General features: G+C 41.3%; 1 protein-coding gene across 6 annotated transcripts in view; it reads left to right on the forward strand.

Annotated features, from left to right (window-relative positions):
• LOC141088999 (uncharacterized) overlaps positions 1 to 17133 on the forward strand; it is a 422573-nt gene that overhangs the window by 268981 nt on the left and 136459 nt on the right. For all 6 annotated transcript variants that reach the window (XM_073575283.1, XM_073575281.1, XM_073575285.1 and 3 more), the window contains 2 exons: positions 1508 to 1578; positions 6570 to 6680. In XM_073575283.1, the coding sequence (XP_073431384.1) occupies positions 1508 to 1578; positions 6570 to 6680 (182 nt within the window). The remainder of the gene's footprint in view (positions 1 to 1507; positions 1579 to 6569; positions 6681 to 17133) is intronic.

A 17133-nucleotide genomic window follows, 5' to 3' on the forward strand; every position in this document is an offset into this window, starting at 1 on the left:
ATTATATGTAAACCATGTGTCATTTCATGTCGGGCAGGAGAATGTTATACAAAAGCCGGCTAATGTATATTATATATATATATATAAATGTGTCTCTATGACATGTATAATATATATATTTATTTATTGTGTCTAGATCTATTAATTCATTTGTGTGGGGAATCCTGTCATTGGGCTCCATTATATGTCCATTTAGCTATCCTGCGAGAAAATTTTGCAAGAAGGATGTCAAAAGGATCCTTACATGCGATTAAAATCGCATCAATGAAGAAAAATCGCATCAAAAATGGATCACTGGTTAAGATACTTTTATGCGATTTCGGACCGTTAAAATGGGACCGATTTTTTTATTCGTTGTGTGTGACTCCAGCCTTACAGTACCTATGGCTAATAACTTGGTAAAGCCTATACTTATAGGAAGGTCGGAACCAAATGTGATTGGATGGAATTAAAATCACAGCATGGTGAAGGGCGGAGCGCTCAGTCAGAAAGCTAGCATACAAATAACAGAAATACTGACGGCACATCAAGTACTAGTCTGAATAGGTGCATACCAAAAAACAGCTTACATATTAAAATGAGGAAATGGTTGCACTCAATTGCATTAAGGCATGTCAATGTGAAATATATGAAGTGTGAATATGTGTCATATGTCTGTGCTGCTTTTGTAATGCTCTAATATATGGTAAAAGTATACGGTAATTGAGGGGCCTATCAAAATGTTTTGTGAATTTTGGAAATGGTAAGGAAAACAGAGAATAACATTCATAGGTTTTTGCTTAAATCGAAGTTTCAGAGTTAGGCCGGGGTCACACATGCGAAAAACTCGCATGATTCTTGTGCGAGTCTCCCGCATGAACACCCGGCACTGCCGCCGGCATTCGAACCGGAGCGTGTGGCTGCAAGTATTTCTATGAAGCCGCACGCCGGCGGCAGTGCCAGGTGTTCATGCGAGAGACTCGCACAAGAATCATGCGAGTTTCTCGCATGTGTGACCCCGGCCTTACAGTGTTTATTCGGTGTTGTCATTTAACCTTTTTAACTACTTGTCAAAAACATTAATTTGCATATTTCTACTTTTGCTGTTTCTTTTATTTAGCGGTTTAGCAAAAGAGGAATCAAAGTCTAAGAATCGTCACCCAAGGGTTAAACTCCATAGCCTAATGGTCTACATTTTATTTTACATTAACACAGCGGGCCAGAAAGGAGAAGTTAAAAAAAAAAAAAATCCTCTCTCTGCATCTCGGAAGGCTTTTTCTGAGTCTTACACGCTATGCATCTTTTTAGCTAAATTGACTCGGTGCCCTCCGCCAGGTGAAAAGGCTTCCTTACAAACCTAAACCAAAATTATGCCCAAAAGGGGCAGTATTTCCCAATTACAGTCTGAATTGCTGTCCTTATAATGAACTCTGTAATGCAAAAGGACGTCTTTATGCAAGACAAAATACAAGTGAAAAAGGGCTTCCTTCATTGGTTATTGCATACTTTTTGTCCTCTTTTTTTTTAGTCGACTTTTTGGCAAAATACTGCATCTTCAGCCAGAAGAAGTTGGCCGAGTATAAAAGGGCTTTTGAAGCGGTAAGTGTAAATTCGGTCTCCTTTTCTTTGCTCCCCTCCCCCTTCACTCCTCCTATGTCTGTAGACAGTTGAGCAGAAATAATAAGCGCCGCTGCTTGTGGTACACGTCCCATGAATTACTTCAACATCAAATGTAACTTTAGAATGGAGGCACGCTTTATTCTTTTTGTAGAACTGCTCCCCAATCCATTCTTTATTTACGTGTCGTGAGCCTGAGCGATGTACATCCATTTACAACACACGGAGGAAAAAGAAGAGGCCATTAAACAAATTAAAAGGAGTGGGGATGACTAATACCATACTCTCGGAATCTGCAATTTGATTAGTCTGAATATAATACACAATAGCTGTGCTGAAACAGTAGGGTTATCTCCACCGCTCTTTAATAACCTTCTCCAATTAAATTATGGTAATAAACTTACTATATATTGCTAGAAGGCATTATGTTTCAATGCCGTTGTCAGATTTGAAATGTATTATTTCAAGTGAAATTTTACTTTTATAAAGCCTAATGAGGATTTTTGTCTGTGAGGCCGGGGTCACACTAACCGACGCAAAATACGGTCCGTAGTTTACAGGCGTAATACGGATGAATGACCCCTAAATAGTGCTCCGTATGTAATCCGTAAGCAAAGTGTGGTCGCGTATTTTGCGCATGTAAGCATCCGTATGCTGAGATTTTCTCGCCGGCTTGCAAAATGGACATATAATGGAGCCCTATGACAGGAGTTCTTCATAGCAGAATAGCCGCTAATTCAATTGCTGACTTTTGTCAAATCATTCCCCAACCCGACATGAAGTGACACATGGTTTACATACAAAAAAAAAAAAACATGAAATGGTTTACTGTAAGTCTTTCATTAGTAATTAGATGAGGGTTGATGTGTAAATTTTGGGAGGTGTAGATGTTAATTTAAGGGGTTAATTCGTTGTAAAAAAAAATGTGTGGGCTCCCGCGGTAATTTGTCAATGCGAATTAACCCCTTAAATTAACACCTACACCTCCCAAAATTTACACATCAACCCTCATCTAATTACTAATGAAAGACATACAAAACATGAAATGAAATGCTTTACTGTATGTAAACCATGTCTCATTTCATGTCGGGTTGGGGAATGACTTGACAAAAGCCGGCAATTGAATTAGCGGCTATTCTGCTATGAAGAACTCCTTGAAATATATATATATATGTGTCTCAATGACATGTACATATATATACACTCACTGGCCACTTTATTAGGTACACCATGCTAGTAAGGGGTTGGACCCCCTTTTGCCTTCAGAACTGCCTCAATTCTTCGTGGCAGAGATTCAACAAGGTGCTGGAAGCATTCCTCAGAGATTTTGGACCATATTGACATGATGGCATCACACAGTTGGCGCAGATTTGTCGGCTGCACATCCCTGATGCGAATCTCCCGTTCCACCACATCCCAAAGATGCTCTATTGGATTGAGATCTGGTGACTGAGGAGGCCATTTGAGTACAGTAAACTCATTGTCATGTTCAAGAAACCAATCTGAGATGATTCGAGCTTTATGACATGGCGCATTATCCTGCTGAAAGTAGCCATCAGATGTTGGGTACATTGTGGTCATAAAGGGATGGACATGGTCAGCAACAATACTCAGGTAGGCTGTGGCGTTGCAACGATGCTCAATTGGTACCAAGGGGCCCAAAGAGTGCCCAGAAAAAATTCCCCACACCATGACACCACCACCACCAGCCTGAACCGTTGATACAAGGCAGGATGGATCCATGCTTTCATGTTGTTTACGCCAAATTCTGACCCTACCATCCGAATGTCGCAGCAGAAATCGAGACTCATCAGACCAGGCAACGTTTTTCCAATCTTCTACTGTCCAATTTCGATGAGCTTGTGCAAATTGTAGCCTCAGTTTCCTGTTCTTAGCTGAGAGGAGTGGTACCCAGTGTGGTCTTCTGCTGCTGTAGCCCATCTGCCTCAAAGTTCGACGCACTGTGTGTTCAGAGATGCTCTTCTGCCTATCTTGGTTGTAACGGGTGGCAATTTGAGTCACTGTTGCCTTTCTATCAGCTCGAACCAGTCTGCCCATTCTCCTCTGACCTCTGGCATCAACATGGCATTTCCGGCCACAGAACTGCCGCTCACTGGATTTTTTTTCTTTTTCGGACCATTCTCTGTAAACCCTAGAGATGGTTGTGCGTGAAAATCCCAGTAGATCAGCAGTTTCTGAAATTCTCAGACCAGCCCTTCTGGCGCCAACAATCATGCCACGTTCAAAGGCACTCAAATCACCTTTCTTCCCCATACTGATGCTCGGTTTGAACTGCAGGAGATTGTCTTGACCATGTCTACATGCACTGAGTTGCCGCCATGTGATTGGCTGATTAGAAATTAAGTCTTAACACACAGTTGGACAGGTGTACCTAATAAAGTGGCCAGTGAGTGTATATATCTATTCTTTCGTTTGTGTGATAAAACCTGTCAGTGTGATTTTACTGTATCGCGCACTGAATTGCCGGCTTTTGTAAAGGACACTGGGTGCGTATTTCTCGCAAGTCACACATCTGGTCCGTGTGTAATGCGTATTTTTAGCGCACCCATAGACTTGCATTGGCGTACTACGGGCGTAGTACGCTGACAATCGCAGCATGCTGCGATTGGCACGGACTGTAGAATACAGACGAGAAATATACGGCTGTTGGGAGCAAACCCATAGAGAATCATTTGTCCGTGTGTAATGCGTGCTTTTAACGCCTCTCACTCGTCCGTATTCCTCTCTAGTGTGACCCCGGCCTTAGGGTCTCCAATATTATACTATAACATGCAGGAAAAAAAAACTATAATCCCAATCACTTTAAGGTGCAATAGTATTCCAAATCTGACACCCATATCTGTAAGGAATTCAGGCAATCCTAATTTGTGTTATTGAGACAGCAATCAGCAATATTACTAACGCATAAAAAGTTGGCAAAGCAGAACTCCACGAACTAATAGGCTCGGAGAACTTAGGCTAGGTGAAGACGACCGTATGGATTCTCTCGGGTGAGAAGATGGAGAAAAAAAAAAAAATATATATCATCTTCTCGATTTGTCAGCCCACTGAAATCAGACTGCACCCAGCTGTCATCCAAGTGCAGTCCGCTGGTTTCCACTCACTCATTGACTTACATATAGAGAGAAAAGAAGGCGATCAAAATAGTCCAATACAACTTGATATGAAAATACAAAATGCAATTTTATTATAATGTATCAGGAATAAGGGAAATGGTGGGATAAAAGTAAAATGACCACAAAAGCACATGGGCAAAATGGGGCACACAAGAGGTGAAAGAACCATGGGGATAAGAAGTGGTTTTCACATAGCATAATAACACGGTTCAAAAGTGTATTGCACTATCCCGAGTCAGAGTAATACAACCAGACATGGTATACAAAATATGTGACATTAGCAAAAATTTAGCTATAATATAGGTATTACCTGTCCTGGTATGTCGTAGAGGTCCACCCTGGCGTGCCCCCCCCGACGCGCGTTTCGGAGAGATGGCCTTTATCAAGGGGTCACTCCTTGACTTGCATTGCTCTCATGATCTGAATATCGGATCAAACTCTGGCATGCACCAATTTTTTTTTTCTCCTTGGACAGACTCTGCCTGAGGGAAAAATCAGACATGTGCATGGCCCCATAGATGACTGATATCTATCAAAATGATAGATGGCACTTGTTCAATTATTACAGTCATCTGCACAAGCCCTTAAACACACCAATTATGGAATGGGTCAGTTTATGTCACATAGCCAATCATTAAGAGGCATATATTGTCTTGAAAAGATGTAGCAACATTGTCACTGGACTCCTCTCCTTAAAAAATGAACATCATGTAAATTAAGAATTTTGAGAGTAAAAGCTCAGTCCAGGAGGAAAAAGAAGCAGATGGCTCTGATAAAAAAAAAAAAACTTTGTAATATATCTTAATTTTTATGTGTGCTATTATTTATGAAAACATTTAAATGATGATTGCTCTTTCATTATTATATAAGAACTGAATCAGGGCCCGGATTTGTATAAAATGATAGCAAAACCACTTTTTGCTCCAGTTTTATGGAAATTGTGGTAAAGACTTTTACGGCTATTCTCAGATCATGACATATCATGTTTCATTTTTTTTGTCCCGTCTACTGGAGTAATTTCTCACTTCAGGAGTATTCATTTTCTGTAATAGTAGACTGCCCAGGGCTGGTGGCACTGAAAGCGCCTGTGACATCCTGCACCTGTGTCAATTAAAAAACTAATGTTTTTGAATAAAGAGATTAGGTTACAAAAAAATGAGCAGCAAGGATTACTCTTTACTCAGACAGAATTTTTTTTTTTTTTTTTTAGAAGATGTACATTAGATACGTAGAAAAATTGCTTGGCCTCCGTTACATGCGATGTTCTATGCACACGTGAAGCCCAAGAGAGGAAACCTTCAGTGATCGGTCATGTATAAAAGTAACATAAAGTCCAATGAAAAAAAGTGAAGATGGTCGTACTTACCATAACGAGATAAAATCTTCTTTATTGATCCAAAACAAGCTTCATAAACTCAACTGGGAAAAGCAATAGGCAAATGTCAACTTGTGAGGGCCGTTTTTCATGTCCACTGACACTTCTGAGAATGTCGTATTGGTTGTGATTGGATATTAAAGCTTTGCCATTAAATATCATTTTAGAATTTATTCTATGTCCAGTGACTTCCAATGTAGCATCCAAGATTCTTCAGATTTTCTTTTTGCTTATATAAAACGGCAACACCATTCCTGATATAGCAAAAAGGGATAGAAGTCAGTTCCTCAACTTTGCAATCTCTAAGCTTGAGACAAGGGATTCCGTCTACCCCCTGCATTTTAAGCCCAATACACCTGCTGAATAGGTCACATTTTACAATACAAAGCTGATGGACAAAATGTATGTGAAGGTACTATCGATGATTTGAGAATTTATGGAGGCCTATACCTTTATTTAAGGTGGATACGGATGAAGACGGATACTTGGATTGTCTACAAGTCCTCATGGCCTTAAAAGAAATTGTGCCAGGAAATGCCCTAAGTGATGCTGAAGAGTTCTATGTGTACCGGGTAAGATAATATATGAGAAAAATGGGAAGGGAGGGCAAAAAGGATGTTAGAAAGAAAGGTAAGATTATAGAAAAGGAATAAAGGGGACAAGGAGGGAAGAAAGTGATAAAGAAAAGAGTGAAAGAGGGAGAAAAGGAAGGTAGGAAATGAAGAGAAAAAGGTAATAAGGACAGGGGAGGAGCGAGAAAAAGGGAAAGTAAGTATAGAAGGAAGGAAAGTAGATAAGGAGAATGTTAAGGAGAGTAGGTGTCTTTTTATGGAATGCAAATTAAAGAAAAATTACAGCAACATGGACCTTCCACAAACAAGCCAATAAACTACTACTGCCAGTGATTGATAGCGACTTAATATTAGCTCTGATCGCTGTTGTTTAACTATCTCCAGTTGCTGCTGTTACAGGCAGGTGCTGGTTCTGGAATACAGCTTCTGAGCTCACTATATACAAAAATGTATGTCACAACTCGATAAACTGTTTATGGTCCAGGGTATCTTCCAGAAGCATCCCCTTTGTGCTTTACAGGTCAGATACATTTTTTAAGTGACTCACACAAAATTTAAGATAGCAGGATCAACCTATGTCATTTGCTCAAGACCAGTGCACACAGCTGAATTTATGGGTCCTTCTGGAGTAATTATCGCCAATCTGGTGTTGCCCGTTTTACTTATTAGAACAGAGAACAGCCTCACGTGATCTCTCTAAAAATCATGCGTTAACAAAAGCACTTAAAAGAGTCTCTAAATTTCCCTTTATGGGCCCGACTTTCAGGCCTGAACTTTCAGACTGTGGTATTCCAGCATGCAGAGCAAGATCCCACAAGCTTTCATGGATGCTCTTTGCATTAATCGAGTGCTGCCTCGTATTTTTCTAAGCTACTGAATGGTAATATCATTAGAGTAGTTACCATTTGGTAACAGATGGATAAAGTTTATGGCAGCGCTTGGTTAGCGCAAAGAACGAGATCTTGTTCTATCACTGCCAGAGCAGCTAGAAAGTCTGGCCCTTTTGGGAGACATTGGTGATCGCTTGGAACACTTTTCTTAGAAGGTGATATTTAAAAAATTACCAATCTAGGGCTGCTTTTTCTTTTACTAAACAAAAAAGTGAGTGCCAGATTGGTGGTAGGCACTAATATTGAAGGGCCCAGTGCTCATTTGCACCCTTCTTCTCAATTATTATAGTTGACTTGATACTCTAGCTGATTTCCACCACTTTCCCCTCTTGCTGTTGACATGGCTACAGTATGTTTGAAGGCTGAGCATTGTTCCCGTTTACATCATCATGAGGTAATAGAGTAAGTCCAACCAAGGTATCTGCGGTACCTTTCTCTCTCCATGGATATGATAGCAGCTATTTGGTCCCAATCTATGGTGTGTATGACATTGCATAATAACGCATAATGAAAAAAATGGATGCAAGAAAGCCCTTTAACACTAGTTCTCCCTCTCCCAAATGCCTACACCCACAGGCAATGATAGGCTGAAGAGTTAAGGTCTACTGACATAGGTCATTTCCTCCATACTGAAATATCATAAATCAAGTGGCTGCTAAGAGGACAGGAGAACAATATGAAAAATAAGTATGGCACTGTGTGAAATAAGGGAGGATGACTGCAAAAATATATCACATGACGAGAGACAAAACTGATGTAAATGCTGAGTGCAGGCCATGAGAGAATAGTGTATCGGAGTTCTTTAACTCCTTAAAGAACGCCGATACGCATTAAAACGACACTCACTAATGGGCCTTATTCCTTTGTTGCTTTTTAAAATGGAAATCGGGAATAATGGTACAGCGCCGGCGATCATTTAAAAAAAAAAAAAAAGTGTGCCTGCTATTAAAATTTCTCTTTCCTCTTTCGAGATATACAGGTGCATCTCACAAAATTAGAATATCACCAAAAATTTAATTTATTTCAGTTCTTCAATGCAAAAAGTGAAACTCATTATATAGAGTCATTACAAACATTGATCTATTTCATGTGTTTATTTCTGTTAATGTTGATGACTATGGCTTACAGCCAAAGAAAACCCAAAAGTCATTATCTCAGTAACTTAGAATACTTTATAACACCAGCTTGAAAAAATGATTTTAAAATTGAAATATTGGCCTACTGAAATGTACGTTCAGTAAATGCATTCAATACTTGGTCAGGGGTCCTTTTGCATCAATTACTGCATCAGTGCAGCGTGGAATGGAGGCGATCAGCCTGTGGCACTGCTGAGGTGTTATGGAAGCCCAGGTTGCTTTGATAGCAGCCTTCAGCTCATCTGCATTGTTGGGTCTGGTGTCTCATCTAAGGTCAGGTGAGTTTGCTGGCCAATCAAGCATAGTGATACTGTTGTTTTTAAACCAGTTATTGGTACTTTTGGCAGCGTGGACAGGTGCCAAGTCCTGCTAGAGCAGGGGTCCCCAACCGCCGGTCCGCGGCCCAGCACCGGGCCGCTGCAGTGCCCTTGCCGGTCCGCGGACACAAGGGGAGCCAGGGGCGGTCAGTGGCGTAGCGGGGGCTGGGGCGGCGCACAGCAATTCTTAGCGGCGGCCAGGGAGCGATCCAAGCAGCTCCGCTGCCTACAAGAGGGAATAGCAGGAGCGGAGCTGCAAGGACCCGTCCAGCTTCCTGCCCGCCGCCCGCGCTTCCTGTCTCTGAGTGACACAGAGAGGAGAGCGCCGCTGCTGTGTGAGAGCAAGGACGCGCGGGCGATGCTGTGACAGGTGAGAGGAGAGCGGTGGTGTGTGTATATATAATGTGTGTGTGTGTGTGTGTGTGTATGTGTAATGTGTGTGTATGTATAATGTGTGTGTGTATGTATGTCTGTCTGTGTGTGTACATGTGTGTGTGTGTATGTATAATGTGTGTGTGTATGTATGTCTGTCTGTGTGTGTGTATGTGTGTGTGTGTGTGTATGTATAATGTGTGTGTCTGTGTGTGTGTACATGTGTGTGTGTGTGTGTGTGTGTTTGTGTAGCCTGGCCCTGGAGGAGATGGGGACATGAGGAGAAGGCCATGAGGGGAGTGATGGAGAGACGGCAGTGATGGGGTGAAGGCAATGATGGGGAGAAGGGAGTGATGGGGTGAAGGCAATGATGGGGAGAAGGGAGTGATGGGGTGAAGGCAATGATGGGGAGATGGCAGTGATGGGGTGAAGGCAATGATGGGGTGACAGCAGTGATGGGGAGAGGGGAGTGATGGGGTGAAGGCAATGATGGGGAGAAGGGAGTGATGGGGTGAAGGCAATGATGGAGAGATGGCAGTGATGGGGTGAAGGCAATGATGGGGAGACAGCAGTGATGGGGTGAAGGCAATGATGGGGAGACAGCAGTGATGTGGTGAAGGCAATGATGGAGAGAAGGGAGTGATGGGGTGAAGGCAATGATGGAGAGAAGGGAGTGATGGGGTGAAGGCAATGATGGAGAGAAGGGAGTGATGGGGTGAAGGCAATGATGGGGAGAAGGGAGTGATGGGGTGAAGGCAATGATGGGGAGAAGGGAGTGATGGGGTGAAGGCAATGATGGAGAGAAGGGAGTGATGGGGTGAAGGCAATGATGGGGAGAAGGGAGTGATGGGGTGAAGGCAATGATGGGGAGAAGGGAGTGATGGGGTGAAGGCAATGATGGGGAGAAGGGAGTGATGGGGTGAAGGCAATGATGGGGAGATGGGAGTGATGGGGTGAAGGCAATGATGGGGAGACAGCAGTGATGGGGTGAAGGCAATGATGGGGAGAAGGGAGTGATGGGGTGAAGGCAATGATGGGGAGAAGGGGGTGATGGAGCACTTATTCAAAACCTATGGTGAGTTGAGTCACATTATAAATGTTATTTAATTATAAGTATGCACTGCTACACTACAACCGCGTCCATAGCCCCGCCCCCTTATGACCAAAGCCCCGCCCCTGCCACACCTCCATCCCCGCCCTGCCGGGCCACGGAAGAATGGTCTTGCTTGAAACCGGTCCCTGGTGCAAAAAAGGTTGGGGACCACTGTGCTAGAGGATGAAATTTCCAACTCCAAAAAGCTTGTCAGCAGAAGGAAGCATGAAGTGCTCTCAAATTTCCTGGTAGACGGCCACTTTGACTTTGGTCTTGATAAAACACAGTGTACTAACACCAGCAGATGACATAGCTCCCCAAACCATCACTAATTGTGGAAACTTCACGCTAGACCTCAAGCAGCTTGGATTGTCTGTCTCTCCACTCTTCCTCCAGACTCTGGGGGACCTTGATTTCCAAGGTCTAGTGCCAAGACGCTTTGATGCCAAAGGAGCGCCGACCAAGTATTGAGTGCATTTACTGAATATACATTTCAGTAGGCCAACATTTTAGATTTTAAAATCATTTTTCAAGCTGGTGTTATAAAGTATTCTAATTTACCGAGATAATGACTTTTGGGTTTTCATTGGCTGTAAGCCATAATCATCAACATTAACAGAAATAAACACTTGAAATATATCAGTCTGTTTGTAATGACACTATATAATATACGAGTTTCACTTTTTGTATTGAAGAACTGAAATTAACTTTTTGATAATATTCTAAAGGCTGGATTTACACTTACTGTGCTTTTGGGGGCCGATTTTGGGGCATAAAAATTCAATGGTGTGCCGTACGGCTGTGTGGGCCGTATATACGACCATGAAAAAAATATCGAGCTTGCTCGATATTTTTCACGGCGTATGGACACAGCGCCATTTAAATCAATGGGGGTTGCAAAAACAAACCGGAAGTTTGTTTTTGCAGTGTGCAGTCACTTCCAGTTTTGCGGAACGCCGTTTTTTTCTCCAATACTATTTCCATAGTATTGGGTGGAAAAAAAAAAGGCGATATCGCAAACATTTTTTTGGGCCCATTATTGTGGTACACCACAAAAAATGCGGCGATACGGCCCGCAAAAAGGGGCCGCAATAACGGACTGCAAAAAATGCGGTAAGTGTAAAACCAGCCTAATTTTGTGAGATGCAACTGTACATGTCAGAGGAGAAAGATATTAAGTCCCCAAGCCCCCCATGGAACTTCCAACATCCCCAGGTAGCTTTTCCTATTGGTTCCTTTTGATTACTGTCATGGACTCTATGACAAGTGATCAAAAGCAAATAATTAGCATGTCACACCCCCTGTGTCATCCCTCTAGTCTAGTCAAATATTTATTTTTAATTTTAGAATTATTTATTTCATTCTTTGCCATTGGTGCTATGGATATGGTCAGAATTGGGGTTAGGGTTAGGCTTAGACTGAAGTTTGAGGATAAGGCTACTTTCACACTAGCGTCGTGTGACGTACGTCGCAATGCGCCATTTTGGAGAAAAAACACATACTGCAAAGTTACCAGCAGGATGCGTTTTTTTCTCCATAGACTTGCACACGTCGTGCGATGGATGCGTCGTGTTTTGGCTGCCGCGATGCACAAAAAAACGTAACATGTAACGTTTTTTGTGCGTCGTGTCCGCCATTTTCGGCCGTGCATGCGCGGCCGAAACTCCGCCCCCTCCTCCCTGGACATTACAATGGGGCAGCGGATGCATTGACAAACTACATCCGCTGCCCCCGTTGTGCAAATCTTTCACAACGTGCGTCGGTACGTCGGCCCGACGCATTGCGATGGGCCCGTACTGACGCAAGTGTGAAAATAGCCTTAGGCTTATTGTTAGGGTTGGGCTTAGAGTTAAGGATTAAAGTTTAGGATTAGTAGTTTTTCCCCTCATATGAGTTATCAGTATACTCAAGAGAAATTGCAAAACAAATTTTGGGGTTAATTTTTTCCTGTTACCCTTGTGAAAGTAAAAATTGTGGGGCTAAATAAATTTTTTGTGAAAGGTAAAATGTTATTTTTTTCTTCCACATTCCATTAATTCTTTTGAAGCACCTGAAGGGTTAATAAACTTCTTGAATGTGGTTTTGAGCACCTTGAGGGGTGCAGTTTTTAGAATGGTGTCACTTTTGGGTATATTCTGTCATATAGACCTCTCAAAGTCACTTCAAATGTTATGTGGTCCCTAAAAAAATTAGAAATCGCAGGGCAGATTTTAACCCTTCAGACTTCCTAACAAAAAAAATTATGCTTCAAAGATTGTGCTGATGTAAAGTAGACGTGTGGGAAATATTATTTATTAACTGTTTTAGCTGACATTTCTCTGATTTAAGTGCATAAAAATTATAAGTTTGAAAATTGCAACATTTTCCAAATTTTTCTTTTCACATATAACCGTAAGTCATATCAAATAAATTTAATGACTAATAGGAATTACAATATGTCTCTATAAAACGATCTGAGAATCAGTGGGATCCGTTGAAGCGTTCCAGAGTTATAACCACATAAAATGACAGTGGTCAGAATTGTAAAAATTGGCACGGTCAGAAAGGTGAAGTTAGACTTCGGGGTGAAAGGGGTAAGGTCAAAAATAGCTCAGTCACTAAGTTGTTGAATCCTTGTTTCATGCATCACCCCCTCAGGCCCAGCGCTAGGCATTATGTAATATTTTTTCTGGAGTGTTCCTTTAGGTTCTAGAAAGGAATGTGTTGTCTTATATATAGTATATATTAATATATTGTAATATTTTACTACCTTGCAATTTGTGTCATATTCATTAGTTAATAAACACCGCCAGAGCTTTTACACATGCCGACTTTCTATTTTGCTCTACTCCTTAGGCACATGGTGGCAAAGAGCCAATGGCACCCAATGCATGTTATAATGGGCATGTAACGCAATCCTTCTGGTATCTTAATTCTTAATTATCCAGTAATGGCAAAGGCTGAATACTATTCAAACATCAAACAGATATCATATTACCATAAGTTGGTTTAATTTTAGTTTGTTAAGATATAAGCTAAACCAGTTGGGAGGTAATCACATTATAGCATTGGGCCAACTTTGTGTGTCATGGGCCAGTATTCATATTCCCATTATAAAACATCAATTCAGTAATGCCTACCATTGTTGGCTCATTTCATTGACTTTATCAGAGCCATTTTGTTCATCTGTCAACAATATTGTATTCTATCCTTCAATCGGTCTAAAAGAGCCTGTATTACCGTATAGGCTTTGACCTTATGTCATAAATGTCCTTCCTGTAAAATAATAATAATGAATCAGAGAAGTCCTTTATTGCTTTGCTTTATTACGTGTTTGCTTTGTCTGTGGTTTCTTTTCTTATGAAAGGTAAACCACAAAGGTAGCGCAGCATTTTATGCAGCCTGTACGTGTGCCTCCAATAAACATCCCTTTTATTCACCGGTTCCATGTTTTGTTTGGGACATGAAAAAAAAAAAACAAGTTAAACAAAGTTTTCAAAGAGAAGGTAGAGAAAGAGCGAGATACCCGGGGTAGAGTACACATATCTGTCTACATAGACATCACCTGAGTATAATAGAGTTTTTAAGGAACACTTTGTTGTTGTGAAAGCCTGAAGAGGGGGAACCAGAGTTCGGTGGGGTTTTTTTTCCTCAATACTTGAAACACAAAAGCAATTGGCTAGAAAAGAGAGTTTTGTTTGCGAAACAAAGCTTTTTTTTTTAGGTCACAACCATAGAGTTTCCATAGAATGGATCCATTCAGAGCAAGGAATATGAACGGCCCTATAATTAAACTTAACATAATACTCTCTATTAGTATCTTAAAAGTACCATGAACAAAGTTGACGTGAAAGTTCCTACAAGACTTTCATGCAAGAATACAATTGATTGTAATGAAAGCTGGGATAGCGGGGAAAGTGAGGAGGTGGGAGATTAAGGTAAGGTCTTTAGATTTTCAGCTTATTTCTGACAGTAGTAAAAGCAAACATAAAAGACTCAAGTGGTACCAACCTCTTCATTCCTGATGGAGCTGAAAACATTGAATTTATTCTGTTATCGGGCACATGTTTAAGCTTGTCATGTACAGTATCTTTATGTATGTGTACAACTGCTCATGATGCAAAGCTCTACCTAGATATGAAGGTCACAATATTCAGGGTGGTGTACTTTTTTCATATTACTTATTATTATTATTCTAAAAAGCAGATGTCATTTGAAAAACCTAATTTTTAAATAGAAACCACGGCTGTGGTATGAATTAATAGTTGCCAATATATTAAAAAGATGGTTCAAGTCCATCAGTCAGAGCATATAGTGTACATTTAAAGTTAATCTGTCAATAGGATCAACCCTTCTAAGCCATCTAAATATGGGAATGCAGATCATAGAATGTTGAAAAATTCTGCTTTTATACGAGTATCTGCAATCTGATGTCTTATTCCAGAGAAATCCACATTTTTCTTAAATATGTAAACACAGCGAGATCGCTAGCGTGATCGCTGCTGAGTCACAAGTTTTGTGACGCAACAGCAATCTCACCAGCGATCTTGCTGTGTGTGACATGTATCAGCGACCAACCCCCCCGCCGGGTATCGCTGATCGTGCTCGAAAGCCCTGGACATTTTTTTGATCGTTGGTCTCCCGCTGGCCCGCACGTATTGCTGCGTGTGGCAGGCGGGAGACCATCCATCAGCTAACTGGAATCCAAGGTAAACCGCGGGTAACTACCCGCGTTGTCGCTGGTCCTGATCGCTGGTGAGATCTGCCTGTTTGGCAGCTCACCAGCGATCATGTAGCGACACACCAGCGATCCTGACAAGGTAATATCATTGTCGGGATCGCTGGTGCGTCGCTATGTGTGACGGGGGCCTAAGAATCTGCCTCCAGAGCTTATTTTGAATGAAAGGGGACCAGTGTGAGACATGTAATGACAGACAGTACGCTCTCCTGGCCTAGGTGTCTTAAACTGGTAACTTCCACTTTCATTTAAAATAAGCTCTGGAGTCGGATTCTCAGGGAGATCTATATCCAACCCATAGATCTTAGCAGCTCATTTACATATTGAGAAAAATGTGGATTGCACTGGAATAAGACATTGTATCGTAATTATCAAGATATAATTTGATTCAACATTCTATGACCTGTATGCCCATATGGAGGAGCGTTGATCCTACAGATTTCTTTTAAGCTTTGCACACAAGATTGGTTCTTAGTCAACTTTTTATAAATATTCAAACTCTGGAGTTTATGAAAAACATTGTAGTTCCTCAACTGAATATTCTAAATTGAATCAAGGCAGATGGAGGGATAAGGTGGATGCCACCAGAGGAAAAGTTCTGAAATGATTACACAGAACATCATTTGGTACCATGGAATTATATTAAGAACTGCATAGTCGTTTATAGCAGTTATAGAAGTTAGTTACTGGTGAAGGTGCCTAACTTGTTAATGCATCCTAGAAGCAGGTTTTGCTGACACTTTTATAGAAATGGCACTTTCTTATCCTCTTTGCGACATGCGCCGTACTAGTCCAGCGCTTGTCGGTTCTCTCCCTTTGATGTGGGCTCCAGCGCTGAGCCCACATCTTTCCCGGCACATGTCAGCTGTTTTGGACAGCTGAAATGTGCCCAGAACAACCGTGAGTGGAATTGCGATCCACCTGTGGCTATTAACCCGTTTAATGCTACTGAAAACTCTGACAGTGGCATTTAACGCGCGCTTTCAGCCATCGGGCAGGAAATTTACCCATCGGTGACCCCGTCACGTGATCGCAGGTCACTGATGAGTTGCATGACAACCAGAGGTCTCCTGGAGACCTCAATGATTGTCACTGCCGGCTTGCTGTGAGCGCCGCCCCGTGGTCGGCATTCAAATCAAGTGACTAATTCTACAACATAAAGGTGATCTGATCAACGCCTGTATGTAGCAGAGGCAATTGAGTTGTAGCAGCTTCTAGTCTCCAATGGAGACTTATTGAAGCATGCTAAAAGTAAAAAAAGTTATTAAAAATATAAATAAATGTTCGAATCATCCCCCTTTCGGCCCAGTCAAAATCAAGTAATAAAAAACCCTCAAACATACACATATTTGCTATCGCCACATTCAGAATTGCCCGATCTATCAATAAAAAAAAAAAAAAGAATTTACCCGATCGCTAAATGGTGTAATGAGAAAAAAAAAAAAAGTCAAAATACCACAATTACGTTTTTTTTTGGTCGCCACGACATTGCATTAAAATGCAATAATGGGCGATCAAAAGATCGCATCTGCACCAAAATGGTATCATTAGAAACTTCAGCTCGGCATGCAAAAAATAAGCGCTCACTCAACCCGAGATCACAACAAATGGAGATGCTACGAGTCTCGGAAAATGGCACAATTTTTTTTATTTTTTAACAAACTTTGGATTTTTTTCACCATTCAAATAAAAAAGAACCTAGACATGTTTGGGGTCTATAAACGCATAATGACCTGGAGAATCATAATGGCAGGTCAGTTTTAGCACTTGTTGAACATGGTAAAAAATAAAAAAATAAAAATCGTTGTGGAATTACATTTTTTTTGCAATTTCAAAGCACTTGGAATTTTTTTTCCCTTTTTGAGTACACAGTATGGTAAAACCAATGGCGTTGCTCAAAAGTACAACTTATCCTGCAAAATGAGCCC

Source organism: Dendrobates tinctorius, unplaced genomic scaffold (genome assembly GCF_039654945.1).
Source record: "Dendrobates tinctorius isolate UK_male_01 unplaced genomic scaffold, ASM3965494v1 ptg000043l, whole genome shotgun sequence".
Classification (NCBI taxonomy): Eukaryota; Metazoa; Chordata; class Amphibia; order Anura; family Dendrobatidae; genus Dendrobates; species Dendrobates tinctorius.